This window comes from Hemitrygon akajei, chromosome 7 (genome assembly GCF_048418815.1).
Source record: "Hemitrygon akajei chromosome 7, sHemAka1.3, whole genome shotgun sequence".
Classification (NCBI taxonomy): domain Eukaryota; kingdom Metazoa; phylum Chordata; class Chondrichthyes; order Myliobatiformes; family Dasyatidae; genus Hemitrygon; species Hemitrygon akajei.
In genome coordinates this window covers 69,709,311-69,724,310 of record NC_133130.1, presented here as the reverse complement: position 1 = coordinate 69,724,310, position 15,000 = coordinate 69,709,311, and the positions used below count along the sequence as shown (strand labels likewise).

The window sequence follows — 15,000 nt, the reverse complement described above, 5'->3', positions numbered from 1 at the left end:
ATTAGAACAGAGACATTACATCGACCCTTTAAAAGTGAAATTTGGCTAGGAATAATATTAAGATCACAGTTCTAAAGCATGTATCTACATCTCAATAATAATTAATTACAAGTTTCAAATGAATATTTAAATATTTCTTCAATTAGAGTACTGAAGGAAAACATTTGTAACAAGAGACTGCAAATCTCAAAAGTCCTTCCAATGCTGAAAATGTAATTTTAATAACTGAAAAGTAAACCAAAGCTGAAAGTTACTCATGCTTAGCCTCAAAGAGCAGGTTGCAAACACTTCATCAACCAATTAGCTAATTTAAATTGGTGTACCTAATCAAACATCTAAGTTGACATCTATCTGAATAATACTATGTGCTTTGACTATGGAAGCGTATTTGTTTAATGGGTTGAATAGTTTCAGGTACATTTGGGGATATTCCAAACCATCTTTCTTGCCCCAGAATCAGGTCTGAAAGGAGCCCGATCTGTAAGGACTGTGCACATTCTCCCCTTGACCGTGTGGGTTTCCTCTGAGTGTTCTAGTTTCCTCCCACATTCCAAAGACATATGGGTCAGTGAGTGTGGGCAAGCGATATTGGCGCCACAAGTACGGCTTCACCTGTGGCTGCCCCCAGCAAATACTCAGACTGTGTTGGTTGTTGATACATTTTACTGTATTCTTCAATGTACATGTGACAAATAAAGCTATCTTTATCTTGTCCAACAGAATATCAATATCCGATGTACAAATCAAAAAACTCATGGATTTAATAAGTCTCAAACTCCTTGTACAGCTTCAGGCAATAAACAACCTGTTTTAAACAGCATTCAATGTAAGTTTTTTTCACTTGCAGAAATCCATGTACATCATGGTGTGTTATACATCTTGCTTGGGCACAAATATACTGCATGTGTTAATGGATGGAAAAATCATTAAAATTACATGTGAATAGCTACTCAGACATGACACAAACCTTTCAAAGCTATAAGCTTAAACTTGCACCTGGTTTCAGCATTGTGGTTAATCTAAAATGCTAGGGGATAGAAGAATCAGTAACAAAGAATTACTGGATAGATTGCAACATTCCTCAATGACCTAATCTATACACTTTGGTTAGGCACAATAATACTTTACCTTCCTAAAGAAAACTGGGATAAGAAAGTTTTCAAATCAGCTAAATATCACCTTCAAAATAGAGTGTGTGAGCATGTATACAAAAATGCCACCTGCCTCTAGCATTAGCTCAATAATGCATTTATCTCTATTAACAATAAATTATAAATATTATGTGAGCCTTGAGGAACATGTCAAATTTAATTTGTTACTTGTGTTATACTCCAGAAACCATTTCCATTAAATGCTTCTACCTTTAAATCTTTGAGTATAAGATTGCCTCGGCTATAAAATTCACACAAACTGAAAGTTGAATTTAATCTTTTAAGTTCTGTCAATTCTTAGTAACTACCAGCATTGTATTTTAGGATATACAGCTTTACATTCACAGAGCACAACCCCATTCCCCTCCAACATTACAAACCCAAATATATATTTTCAATTCAATGTCATCCATAAATAAAAATGAGCATTTATCTACACACTTCTAAAACTAAACAGATGTGATAAAGAAACAACTTAAAAGACCACATTGGGAAGCACGCTTAGCCAAATCATACGGTCGCAAACTAAAATTGCATAGTGGAAATTAAAGTATATGAAATAACCTATCAATGCATTACTGAAGTATTTTACTATCATAGGTATCATCTTGCAACTAAAATGGTAATTCCTGTATTGAAATGCTAAGGCAGGAAAACCTTACAAAATATTTTGCAAAAGTGTAAATGAATAAAATAAAAATGCTGATTCAAAAGGAAAAACAAGAAAAAACTAAGCTGAAGAAGTAAGTTTTAAAAAAGAGTTTTTCAGTGAGGAATTTGGAGAAATAAGTGAAATCAGAGAGGAAGCTGGTGGAAAAATGCATAACAAACCAGAATGAGATACTGTGTGAAGAGTTAATAGGTTAGAGAATTTAAGTTACAAACAGGTGAAGGCAAGGAATTAAACTCTGGAACTGGGGACGAAGAACTGGAGATGTGAGAAACAGGCTTGGTTTTTGACAAGATGGGGGGCAGGCAGGTGTTGGTTAATATTCTTCCTATTTTTTCAATATCACATAAGACATCAAAAATACTGAAACCTTGACTTTGAAGCCAACAGAAAATACTCACTGCGCATTGGATCACTGCTGTTACAGAGTCATTAAGTACTACAGCATTGAAACAGGACCTTAGCTCCAACTGGACCATGCCAACCACAGCATCCTCTGTTAGTACCAGTTGCCCATGTTTGGCCCATAACCCATCAAGTCCTTCCCCTCCATGTACCTATCCAAATACCTCGTAAATGCTGCAAGTACACCCGCCTCAACCATTTCCTCTGGCAGCTCATTCCAGGTGCTTGCTGCCCTCGGTGGAAAGAAGTTACCTGTCATATCTCTTCCCTCATATTTTGTATCTGTGCCCTCTAGTTCTGGACTCCCCAATGTTAGAAAAAAGTCTATCCATATCACCTTATCCATATTTCTCATCTATATAAATTTCTGTGAAGTCACTCCATCCTCCCATCATGTCAATCCTCACCCTATAACTCAGGCCCTCTAGTGCAGACAGCATCCTTGTCAATCTTTTAACAATTTCTTTCCTATAACAGGGTGACTAAAACTGTGCACAATACTCAAAGCATAGCCTCACCTCCAACTTTAACTTCAACATAATGTTCTAACTCTTAATGCCCTACTGATGAAGGCCAGCATGCCAAGCACCTGCTTCATCACCATATCTATTTGTGCGGTCGCTTTCAGTTTACTGTGCACTTGTACTGTTCCACAACACTCGACAGTACCCTGTGGTTCACTGTACAAGTCCTATCTTAATTTGACTGTCTAAAATGCATCACCTCACTTAATTAAGCTGAAATCCATTTGCCATTCCTCAGCTCATCTTTCTAACTGATTAAGGTCTCTAGGCAGTTCATTGTAACCTGCTTCACTATCAACAAGACCCCTTAATTTAGTATCAGCGAACTTGCTAATCCTGCCATGAACATTCAAATCCAAATCATTTACATAAATAATGAAAAACAGAGATCCCAACACTAACCACTGGGCTCAGCACTAGTCATAGGCATCTAGTCAGAGAATCAGTCTTCAGCCATCACCCTCTGCTTCCTATTATCGAGCTAATTCTGAATCCACCTCTCTAGGTCACCCTGAATCCCAGGCGACTGAACCTTCTAGATCAGCCTTCAATGTGGGACTGCTAGTGCAACTGGGGCACCACGGTAGCATAACAGTTAGCATGATGCTATTACAGCCGGGGCGTTCCGGAGTCTGGAATTATTCCAGTGCCATTCTGTCAGGAGTCTTGTGGAATGACTGGGTTTTCCCCGGGTTCTCCAGTTTCTTCCCAGAGTCCAAAGACATATCAGGTAGGTTAATTGGTCACTGTAAATTATCCCATGATTAGGGTAGGGTTATCAGAGTTGTGGGGTTGCTGGGGCAGCATGGCTCAAAGGACTGGAAGGGCCTATTCTGTGCTGTATTGCTAAATAAATTTTAACTAAATTCTCCCAGCAACACACATAGTCTTAATATTCTTAACTAAATGAATGTAGACTGCTTGCATTATTTCAATGTTCTTACGGGCTGTGAAACTATGATAAAAATAAGAAACAATGTAATAAATTGGAAGACACATTTAAACATTCTGTTATTGTAATGGATTTTAAATAGCCAGCCTTAGAATCGAGAACAGTGCATGCAGGTTACTTAGTAGAAAGCATGTGCATTGTTTTTCAGTTGTTGACAGATTTTAAAGATTTTTGGTCAGCAATGTCTCTAATTGCCTGAAAACAGCGATGACCATTCTATGGAAGACATAGCAATTGTCAAAAAGTAGCTAATTGTTGCTTTATCAGTTCCTTGAACATTTGTAACATGAAAATAGACACTCTGTTTAAGCTGGTAACTGTTTACACTAATTACATTATTGTTTATAATTCTCAAACTAGAGGCTAACAAATGACACAAGAAAAAGGCAAGCCCTCCCACAAAGCAGCATGCAATTGTACTTCCATGTTACTTTAATCGGTTAGCAATTTGTTGGCATAAATCCTGATGGGCAACAGATGATGAAGTGATTAAACAGAATCAGCTGAACAGATGCCTGACCAGCACAGTTCAGCTGGACTCTGAGCAATCAATTTTCTCCCAAGGCTTTGGTGAAATTTCTTCAGTGAAGAGTCTGTTACACAATAAGAAATTCTGACGAATCTATCAGGCACCGAACATAACTCATCATAAACAAGATAACTGGACAATGTTATGGCAGGGGAGAAATCTGAACACAGCACAATCATGGACTGACCGATGCTGGTCATATTTATGGGGTTCTGACCATTCATAAACTAAGATTCTAAGCATCATTACCTAGAAAATTGCCTTTTCGTATTCGTGTGTAGTTTTAAAGAATTGGTTCCAGGCACAGAGTGGCTCTGTGAGCAGCAATGTTTTCTGGGCCTCAAATTCAAACTGAGCCCAGACGGAAGGAAGGGATTAGAATTAATCTTTTTCTCTTCTCTGCTTTTATATTGGTCTGTTTTCAGTTTGAGTTCTAGCATTTACACTGATATATCCAGGTGACTGGACACATTGCTTTGCAAATCCCAGGGATCAGGACATTTTTATTGTTTCCATCCTTTGACAGCTGGCAAGGCTGATAACTGCTCTGCTGAAGGTATCCTCAGCCTCTTGCAAGACAATTTTCCTGAGTCCCTTGGAGCACTTCAGACTCATTGCATGAGAATAATCTATCTCTTTCCAAGGTCCTGCAAGAACTCGTGGCAGTTCTACTCTGGTGGGAGTAAAATTCTGAGACTGTTTAGATAACTATCCCACAGAAAAGATTTAACAAAAACTGTGACTGATATTTTCTTACAGCACAGAACATAGAACAGGAACAGATCCTTCAGCCCATGATCAAGTTCAAATTTATTGTCATCTGACTACATATAAACAACCAAATGAAACAACGTTCCTCTGGACCATGATGCACCCACACGACATTACACAGAACACATAAACCAAAATATTACAGTACAAGTTAATGAAATATAATTCAAACTGCACATAGTAAAGCACAGCACAGGTAAATAGTAAACAGCTCACCATCCTAGTGATGTGACCTTGGTGGTGTCAGGGTGAGCTTGAGGGATGAAGCTGTTATCTAGTCTGACAGACCTAGTCCTGTTGCTCCTATACCTCCTTCTTGGCCGTACAGTGTCAAAGAGATTGTGGAATAGGTGGTAGGGATCCTCAACAATGCTTTGGACCTTGTGCTGAACTAATTAAATTAACAATGTCCAGCCAAATTAATCTCTTCACCCTACACAATGCCCGTATCCCTCTATTTCCTGCACATTCATGTGCCTACTCAGAGCCTCTTGAATGTCTCTGTCATATCAGTATCCCAGCTGCACATTTTAGGCACCCACCATCGAGTGAAAATTTTGTCATACACATCTCCCTTGAACTTACTCCTTCTCACTTTAAGTGCATTACCTCTGGTTTTGGATATTTCAACCCCAGGAAAAAGAGTCTATGTGCCTCTCAAAATCTTATTATCGTCAATCAGATTTCCCCCCCAGCCTCCACCATTCCAGAGAAAACAACCAAAAGTTTGTCCAAACTACCCAGAATAGCACATTCCCTCTAATCCAGGAACCTGGTAAATCTCTTCTGCACCCTCTCCAAAACCTCCACATCCGGCAACCAGAATTGAATGCAATACTCCAGATGCAACCTAACTAGAGTTTGAAAAAGCTGCAATATAACCACCTGAATTCTATTCCTCGACTCATTAAGGACAAGCATGCCATCCTACCGACCTGTGTAACCACTTACAGGGATCCATGGACTTGGACCCTATGATCTCGCCATTAACAGTTTACATCCCTTTACATTTGATCTCCCAAAACTTTACATTTAGCCAGGTTAAACTACCATTTCTTAGCCCATATTTGCCACTGATCTATATCCCACCGTATTCTTTGTTAGTCTTCTATGCTAGCCACAACTCCACCAATCTTTCTATCATCTGCAACTTACTAACCTACCTGTTATTCTTTGTAACTTCAAAACATTCAACTAATTTAAAGGGAAACATGAGAATCTGGGAATGCAGGTCTAACTTCAGGTTCACTTTAAGTGAGGCACACACATATCACACGGTAGTGCGATGACATACGCAATTAACATATTTTTACATATAACTCTTAATTATTTAAACAAGAATACTTAATCAAACAATATACACACACACAATTACAAAATTATTGAAATATTAAATACACAACACTCCTCTCTGCTTCGTTATAAACTCCAACTCAATATGGAATGCATCTCAGCTACGTACACAGTATACTATATAACTATTATATACAGACATCCACAACATTGTAAAACAGGCTTAAAGTTTAAATTGCTGTGGTGGCTTTCTCACTCTTGTGGAATAATGGTTTTCCCTGACCGGAGGGTCACTCTACTTGGCAGGGGAGATCTGTAACTGTGAAACAATCTTAGGTTTGGGGGCCTCTTCTGTGGTGGTTGTGGCAGTTGACTCTGAAACAACAGGAAGTGATTCTGACACATTTGAACACCTTTCTTCTCTGTCCTTTTTCTTCTTCTAGTTTGCCTACCTTGACATTGGGAAGGCGTATTTAGCTCACTGGAATATTCTCTTATTTATCTTTCTATTGCTCCCTTTACGATCGATCTCTCCTCTTGGCTTCCTCATCCACATCATCATCTGATGAATCCTGATTTTGTGTCTCCATTGACACCTTTCTTTTTGGTCTTCCATTCAAAAATGGAAGATTGGCTTTGGTCTTTGCATCTACTTTTACAAGCAGCTTTTTGTCTTCCCCCTTGAAATTCATGCAATAACCTTAATATACACAAAGTAGATTCTGGTTCTTTATATTCACAAAAGCTGATTGCTTGCATCTTTCCTGAAACTCCTTGAATTCTCTCCCAGCTCAAAACCAAGCCACATTTTGCAAGTAACTGTCTGATTAACACATTAAAAGCATTCTCAGATACATTGTCTAAAAAAAGCTATTGTAGTTGGACCACTACTTCTGTCACTTTCATGACTCCTCTGAGCAGCATGGTCCCCCCTTGGCCCAATATGCCTTCCAACCAGAGGCAGAGAGGTTGGCACCAACACCTGTCTGTCCTCTGTTGGGAACAGTTCTTAATGCTCAGCATAGAGACAGCTGTGACCTCATCAGTACATTTCTTAATTTGCTTTCATATGGCTTTATTGTAAGGAATGTGGTTTGTAAATTGTGGAACAATCTCCAATCAAGTTGTAGTTGTTTCCACCAATCATGCCCCCATAATGTTGATCCTTCTGTTCTTACCACATACAAACAAGCTCAATGTAGCTTGTTGGTGTATTTCATAGTTAACGAATGTTATTCCCACAGGAGTTACCTTTTCTCCAGTATAAGTTCATAGTTGAATATCTGCAGGCTTCAGTTTGGTATCTTTGAAATACCATTCACACTCATTTTGTGGAAAGACTGAAACAGCTCAGCCAGTGTCCAATTCCATTTTAATTAATTTGCTATTTACTTCTGGCGTAAGCCATAGTGCTCGTCTACTATTAATTTTCAAACTGTAAACCTCAGGACTACACAATCTGTGTCACTTTCATCATCAGGTTTTCATCAACAGTGTGCAGATTAGTGCTGTTTTAGAAACTTCAACGACTTTTTTTTAAATCATTTTCTCTTCTCTGTGCAGTCCATTTATTTTGCCCGCCTGAAATGCACTTTGTATGTGACTGACTTTATTGCATTTTCTGCAAGTTTTAACTTTAAATCTGCATTTGTTTGGTGCATGTGAGCCGCTGCCACAATGGTAACACACTTTGTTCAGCCGGGCAACACTGCAATTCTGTTAATGCTCACTTTCACTCCTCACTGCAACTCAATGCTTCTGCAGTTCCCACTGAAACCACAACTTTATCTGCTCTCTTAAATGTAAGCAGAATATTTTCTTTAAGATTCTGCAAACTAAACAATCTCTTAGTATTATTAAGCCTATTACCAAACTGACAATGCTCAGACAATCTCTTCAATTCTGCCATGTATGCTGAAATGGATTTCACTTCTTTTAGGCTCTGCTTATGAAGCCTAAAGTGTTCTGCAATCAACAATACCTTAGGTTAGAAATATTCCTGCATTACTTTGACAATATCAGTAAAGATCATTTTGGATGGTTTGGTTGGTGCAGTGAAACTGAAACAAACTGTATGCATTTAAGCCCAATGAATTGAGCAATATTGGTACTCTTTTCTCATTGGCTATTTTATTTGCTTCAAAATATTGTTGAATTGGTTCAGAATATGTATTCTAGTTATGGTTTGTGAAATCAAATGTGTCAATTTTTCCAATATAACCAGCCGTATCTGTTTTTTTAAATGACTTTTCGTCACCTAGTACTCACTCTTTAGGAACCCATGAAATTCCTCATTTTACTCCCTTTTTAAAGAAAACTCGATCATGTCTTCCCTTCGGAAGAGCATGTACTATGCTGATTTTTTTTTAAACTCGACGTTGCTTGGTGCATTTTTTTTAGTTCGAATATCTTGCTGCACTTCAACAGGATGGTAACCATCTCAGGTTCATGATATGTTTGTAACTTTAAAACATTAATTCAAAAGAAGATGAAGAAATCGGGGAATGCAGGTCTAACTTCGGGTATACTTTTAAGTGAGGTGCACACGTTTAATGTGGAAGCGTGATGATATATGTAATTAATGTACTTTATATATACCTGCAATTAATTATTTAAACAAAGAATACTTAATCAAACTCTATATATATATATATATATATATATATATATATATACATGCATGCATACGCGCACGCACACACACATTATTACTCGAATATTATTGAAATATTAAATACACACCACCACCCATCTGTGATTCATCCAGGTTATTGTACGAGGAATCCCAGCACAGATTCCTGTGGAACATTACTACTCACAGACCCATTGACCTGCCAGAATAAGTACCACTGACCATCATCTTCTATGTTCAAGCCAGTTCTGAATCCAAATTGTGAATTCACCATGGAACCCATACATCTTAATCTTCTGGATAAGCCTCCCATGAAAGATCTTGTCAAACTATCCATGTGGGCAACTTTCAGGGCTCTACCTTCATTAGTCACTTTTGCCACCTGCTTGAAAAGCTCAGTCTGGCAGTAAGATAGAACCTGCCCCTCAAAAAGCCATGGTGACTGTTTCTAATTACATTGTGGTTTTTCAAATGCTCATAAATCCCATCACTCAGAATCCTCTCCAGTAATTTCCACACCACTGATGTGAGATGCACTGGTCTATAGTTATTATCCTTATTTCCCTTCTTGAATAATGAAACAACATGTTACCTGCCAGTCGTTTGGGTCCTTGCTTGTAGATAGAGAGGACTCAAAGATATTGGTCAAGCCCCCAACAGTTTCATCTCTTGTCTCTCTCAATAACCTGGGGTGTATCCCATCAGGACCTGCAGACTTATCCATCTTAATGTTTCCTAAGAGTCCCAACTCTATTTCCTTCTATTTTGAAATGCCCTAGCATATTAGCACACTCCACATTGCTCTCTCTGTTCTTCATGTCCTTCTCCTTGGTAAATATTGATGCAAAGTACTCACTTAGGATCTCATCCACATGCTCCACTTCCACACACACATTTCCTCTTTCATCCTTGAGCAATCCTATCCACTTCCTAGTCATCCTCTTGCTCTTAATGTATGTATGGAATGCCTTGGGATTCTCTTTAATCCAATTTACCAAGGACTTTTCATGACCTCTTCCAGCTTTCATAATTCCCTTCTTGAGTTTTTTTTCTGGCTTCTTCATAATCATCAAGAGCTCTGTTTCTTTTCAGCTTCCTGAATCTCAAAAATACTTTCTTGCTCTTCTTGACAACCTCCACATGTCATATGTAGATTGCCCAAAAACAACTATTCCCAATTAACTCTCTCTAGTTCCTGTCTAATACTTTCATAATTTGCCATGCTCCAACTTAATATACTCCCAAAAGATCCATACTTATCCAAATCTATCTTAAAACATAAGGAGCTGCAATCACTGTTCCACAATTGTTCTCCCACAGAAAGGCCAGCCACTGAGCCAGAATCACTACCCAACACCTGGTTCAGTCTGGCCCCTCCATTGATGGACTACCTACATCCTGTTTTAAAGACCCTCCTGGATGGACCTAACAAATTCTGCCCCATCTAAAACTAAGGAGGTCCTAATCTACATTAGGAATGTTGAAATTGCCTTTACATTGACCCTATTTAGACATTTCCCTAATCGGCCTGCATATCTGTTTCTCAATGTCCCCTCCCCCCAAACCGGTGGTTATGGGTGGGGTTGGGGGGAAGGGTCTAATTACAATGATTCCACTTTTCTTGTTTTTAAGTTCTACTCATTTTGATTCAGTTGATGAGGTCTCTATTATGTCCCCACTAGGTACGGCTTTGATACTGTCCCAAATTATTAGCACAATGACCCTTTCCTCACATAACCTTCTCCTCTATCTTTTCTAAAACAATGAAATTCTGCAAGTATCTATTCCAGTCCCTCTCTCAAACAACTCTCTGTTATGGCCACATAATAGTTCCATACCCTGATGCATGCTCTAAGTTCATCACCCTAACCCATAATACTCCTGGTATTAAAAAACACATACTTTAACCCACCTGTTTCATTGCGCCTATTACCTTGATCTTGCTTATTCTTACTATTCATGACATTTATATTCCTTTCAGTCCCTCCACTTTATGACCTGGCAAACTAGTTTAAATCCTCCCAAGTAGCACCAGCCAACCTCTTAATCAGGTTACTGGCTCCCTTAAGATGCAGCCTGTCCTCTTGCACAAGTCATGCCTGCCCCAGAAGAGGTTCCAATGTTCCAAGAACCTGAACCCTGCCCCATGCATTAACTCCTCAATTACACGTTCATCTGGTTTATTTCTTGATTCTTGCCCTGACTAGCACATGACACTGGGAGTAATCCAGAGATAACTGTCTTTGAGGTCCTTTTTCAGCCAATTTCCTAACTCTAAGTACTTTCTGCTTAGGACCTCTTTCCCCTTTCTGCGTATGTCATTAGTGCCAATCTATACCATACTCTCTGACTACTTAACTTTCCACCGCACCCCCCCACCAAGAATGTTCTACAGCCATTCTGAAACATCTTTGATCCTGGCATCTAGAAGGCAACACACCATCTGTTGTCTGATTTGCGGCCACAGGATCTCCTGTCTATTCCCCTAACAACTGAAGCTCATATCACCATTGTTTTGCTTGACTTTACCCTTCCCTGCTGAGCCTCAGAGACTGGTATAGTTAGCTATATTATTTCTAATATGAGAAAAGCTCTGTAGCCCATGGTACTTAAAATTTCACTGTAGAATTTTATAATGCTTTCTTAATTTTTGCAAATAAACATGTATGTCAATTTGTCCTGGTAATTACCAAGTAAATCACACCCATTGCACAGGAAGGTTCCTGCCTCCATCTAGTTCAGAAAGTTTTTATTGAATTGCATTTTACATTATGAAAAGTAGTTTAGGAAGCAGTCATTAAGTCAAAGAATCTCTCACTATTTTCAGGAGAGTGGAGTTCAGAAATGTATTGTTTCAAACAAACAAGAGATGGGTGCATAAACAAGCTATTATATTATATTATACAAAACTACAAGGCTTTGATTTACTGATTATAAAAAATGACCACTCAACAAATCATAAGGTGCAACTTTTGTTTTATCCACGTTGTGCAATGTGTTATGAGAAGTGGATCATCAAAGAATATCTCATACAACAACCTCATTTAATATAACTTTATGAATAACCTGGAAATTCCATGGACAAACTGGTAATATGTGTATTGATTAAAAATCAAAGTGCCTTCTTCTCCTTGTGGGGGGAGTTCAAGACAAGACAAGGCAAAATTGAGTTCTTCCCCAAATCTGATACCATGTGGAGAATCTACACTGTTTAAGACCTGGAAGCTATTTAAGTGTTTGGGCATGGATGAACATGATAAATCTTGAAAATGCTAACATCTGGACACACTACTGCTTACAAATTGTGTCTGGGCAATGTCAACCCAGTTTCTAATCCATTTAACTACAATAAATGGACTGGGAACAAATTTGGTAGGAAGAAAATAGATCAACACAACAGCAGTTAATCAAAAGCAGCTGCAAGCTGTAAAATTTACAATGATGAAGCTCTTGGCAACGTTGAGATATGCATATGCCAGAGAATTTAATTTTGCTAACTAACTATAACAATCCACTTGTGACTAAATTATTTTTTATGTTCAAAATGGAATCACCCAATAATTTGTTTGCAGTAACAGATTACAAAACAAGAATAAAATTTAATGCTAAAAATTAAATTGTCAAGTTACCTAAATAAAGCCCTACAAATTAAAAGCAACATATATGCCAATCTTTTTAGGCTGGACCAGGGTTTAAAGAAAAGGCTCTCACTTTCAACTGTATTGTTAAATCTAAATTGAAACCAAAATATTTCTCAAAAAAGGCACTTTATTTAATGTAATTTTCAGCATGAAAACTTCTTGCAGACTTTTAGTAATTGGTCTAGATTTCCAGCCACTGACTGCATTTAACTGAAAGGAATGAATTGCACACCACAGTAATCTAGTATTGGCAATTAATACACACTGGCTTCACTGCTATGGCCTGATTAGCCCCAGATTCACAAAACGTTTTACCTTCCCTTCTCCCAAATGAATTTAATTTAGTGTTTTAATGTCCACTTTCCCTCTTTTGTTCTTTATATTTATGCTGTGCTGTGTATGACATTTCTCAACTATCAAACCCTCCTATTTTGTACTTTCCTCTGTCAGATTCTTACCTCCAACAGTCTCGTCGACGATCTTTGCTACTTCCAGACCGACAGCGCCCCTTTCCTTTCCTTCCGATCCATGGGTGCTGCCATTTCTTTTAACTGTCATGGCACAACCTGCTCCAGGAGAAGCCACAGTAAACACAAGGACCACGGTCTCCTTCACAACTCAGCTGCCAAATCTATTAATAGTTTCCTCCCTTGCTCCTCAAACCAGGTTCAATGGATGAGAATCAGTAGAAGGCCAGAAATCTGAATATTTGGACTCAGTAATTTCCACCTTTTCTATTTTATACACTTGCCTCATGAGCTTTGTCACTTCCTTTTTATCTTTCAAGCTCTAGCTGTCCATTTGCCACCCTTTTCCCTTTATTCCCTTTATTTCCTGCAACACCTTTTAATCAACAGAGATTTTCATTATTGTTTAAGTTTCTTTTCTCTGATGCATCCATTGGAAAAAGCTTTCAGTTTGTTATAATCCAACAGGGACTGTAGTTGGATTGTCCAGTGATATACTTTGCTCAAAATAACATGAGCAGAAGACTACATAAGGTTGAGATGAATAAGCATAATAAGTGGGATAAAAACAAATTCAAATAACCCAAAATGAACAAACAGTAATAACCACAGTGCACTGTGGTATCATTCATCTGTTTTGAGAACATACAGTATGTCAACTGTGGCTTCTCCTATGATCTTGAATCACAAAAGTTTGACAGATAGTATTTTTTTTAAAATCTTAATGATGCGAGCCCTATAAGATCCTTTATCTATGTATTTATGACACAGGTAGTAGCACAGAATGCAGACTATTTGAAAATCAAGGCAGGTAATAGTTAAGCAAATTCTACACCAAGAAACAAACTGGATCCCTGACCTCAGACAACTGGGACGGTATTGTTAATCAGAACCTCCTTAGCAAAGAGCTGAGGATGGCTCAAGTACTAATCCACATTGAGGACAACTAAATGAATTCTTTCCAATATGGAACAACAAACATGTCCAATAAACAACTTACAGCCACAGTGATGTGAGAACCAAACCAATATAAAGCCGGATTCAGCAGTGCAAATGTAAAGAATTTATTTCTCAAAGTCTATTTTACAAGCTCAAGAGACTCCAGACACTGCAATTAATTCAGCATTTTCAGGTGATACAGCCAATTTGGCACAGCAAGGTCATACAAAAGAATAAATGACCAGTTTGTTTTAGTGAGAAATGAATGCTAGCCATGACACTGGGAGAATGATTTAGTTCATCAGATAGTCCTACTGGATATTTTGTACTCACCTGCTACAAAAAGGGTTTTGGTGAAATGCTTAATCTGAAAAACAGAATCCCTCTCAACAGCACTAACATTGATTTTGTGCTCAAGTCTCTGATAGGGAGTTGAACTCAAGGCACATGCGTCAGAGATGCCAAAGTTGAGATCTAATTGGCACGCAGTTTAAAATCCTCTACTCCTTTCTTTCTTGGCATAAACTCTTTGACAATTACAAAAGAAAACACTTTTTCCTGCTAACCATATGGCAGCAAGTGGAAAACTGTCATTGTAAATTTATTCATGCTAGATCTCAGCAATCCTGGGTTTGGAAATCCAAAGGAGTTTCACTACAGATTTGGACCCATTCAGGTCATACAGCTCGAGGTCCCTGTGCCAAACTTTAAAAAGAATTGTCCCGATAGTTCTACTTCTCTTGATCTACAATACTGTAAATTATTTTAATTCCATCTTGCAAGTTAGTATTGAATCAACATCTAACATCCTTTCAGGCAGTGCATACATATAAGAATTTTATGCATAAAATGTCTTCTCTCTGGTTCTCCTACTACCTATGTTAATTGAAAATGAAAAGCCTTTTTTTCCCCTCTGCTTTATGAAGACCTTTCCCCATGAATATCTCTATCAATCATTCACCTATCCTCCTCTGTCCCAACAGTACTGGGGAAATTCTCTTGCTGTTCCTTATTACTGAAATCTTC

The 15,000-nt window shown here is 38.2% G+C and overlaps 1 protein-coding gene across 6 annotated transcripts in view; it reads right to left on the bottom strand.

Annotated features, from left to right (window-relative positions):
* Positions 1–15,000, bottom strand: part of arid1b (AT-rich interactive domain 1B) — a 417,666-nt gene that overhangs the window by 100,271 nt on the left and 302,395 nt on the right. For 3 of the 6 annotated variants that reach the window (XM_073051134.1, XM_073051137.1, XM_073051136.1), the window contains exon 8: positions 13,027–13,134. The exons of the other annotated variants lie outside the window; for them this stretch is intronic. In XM_073051134.1, the coding sequence (XP_072907235.1) occupies positions 13,027–13,134 (108 nt within the window). The remainder of the gene's footprint in view (positions 1–13,026; positions 13,135–15,000) is intronic. 6 annotated transcript variants of the gene reach the window in all.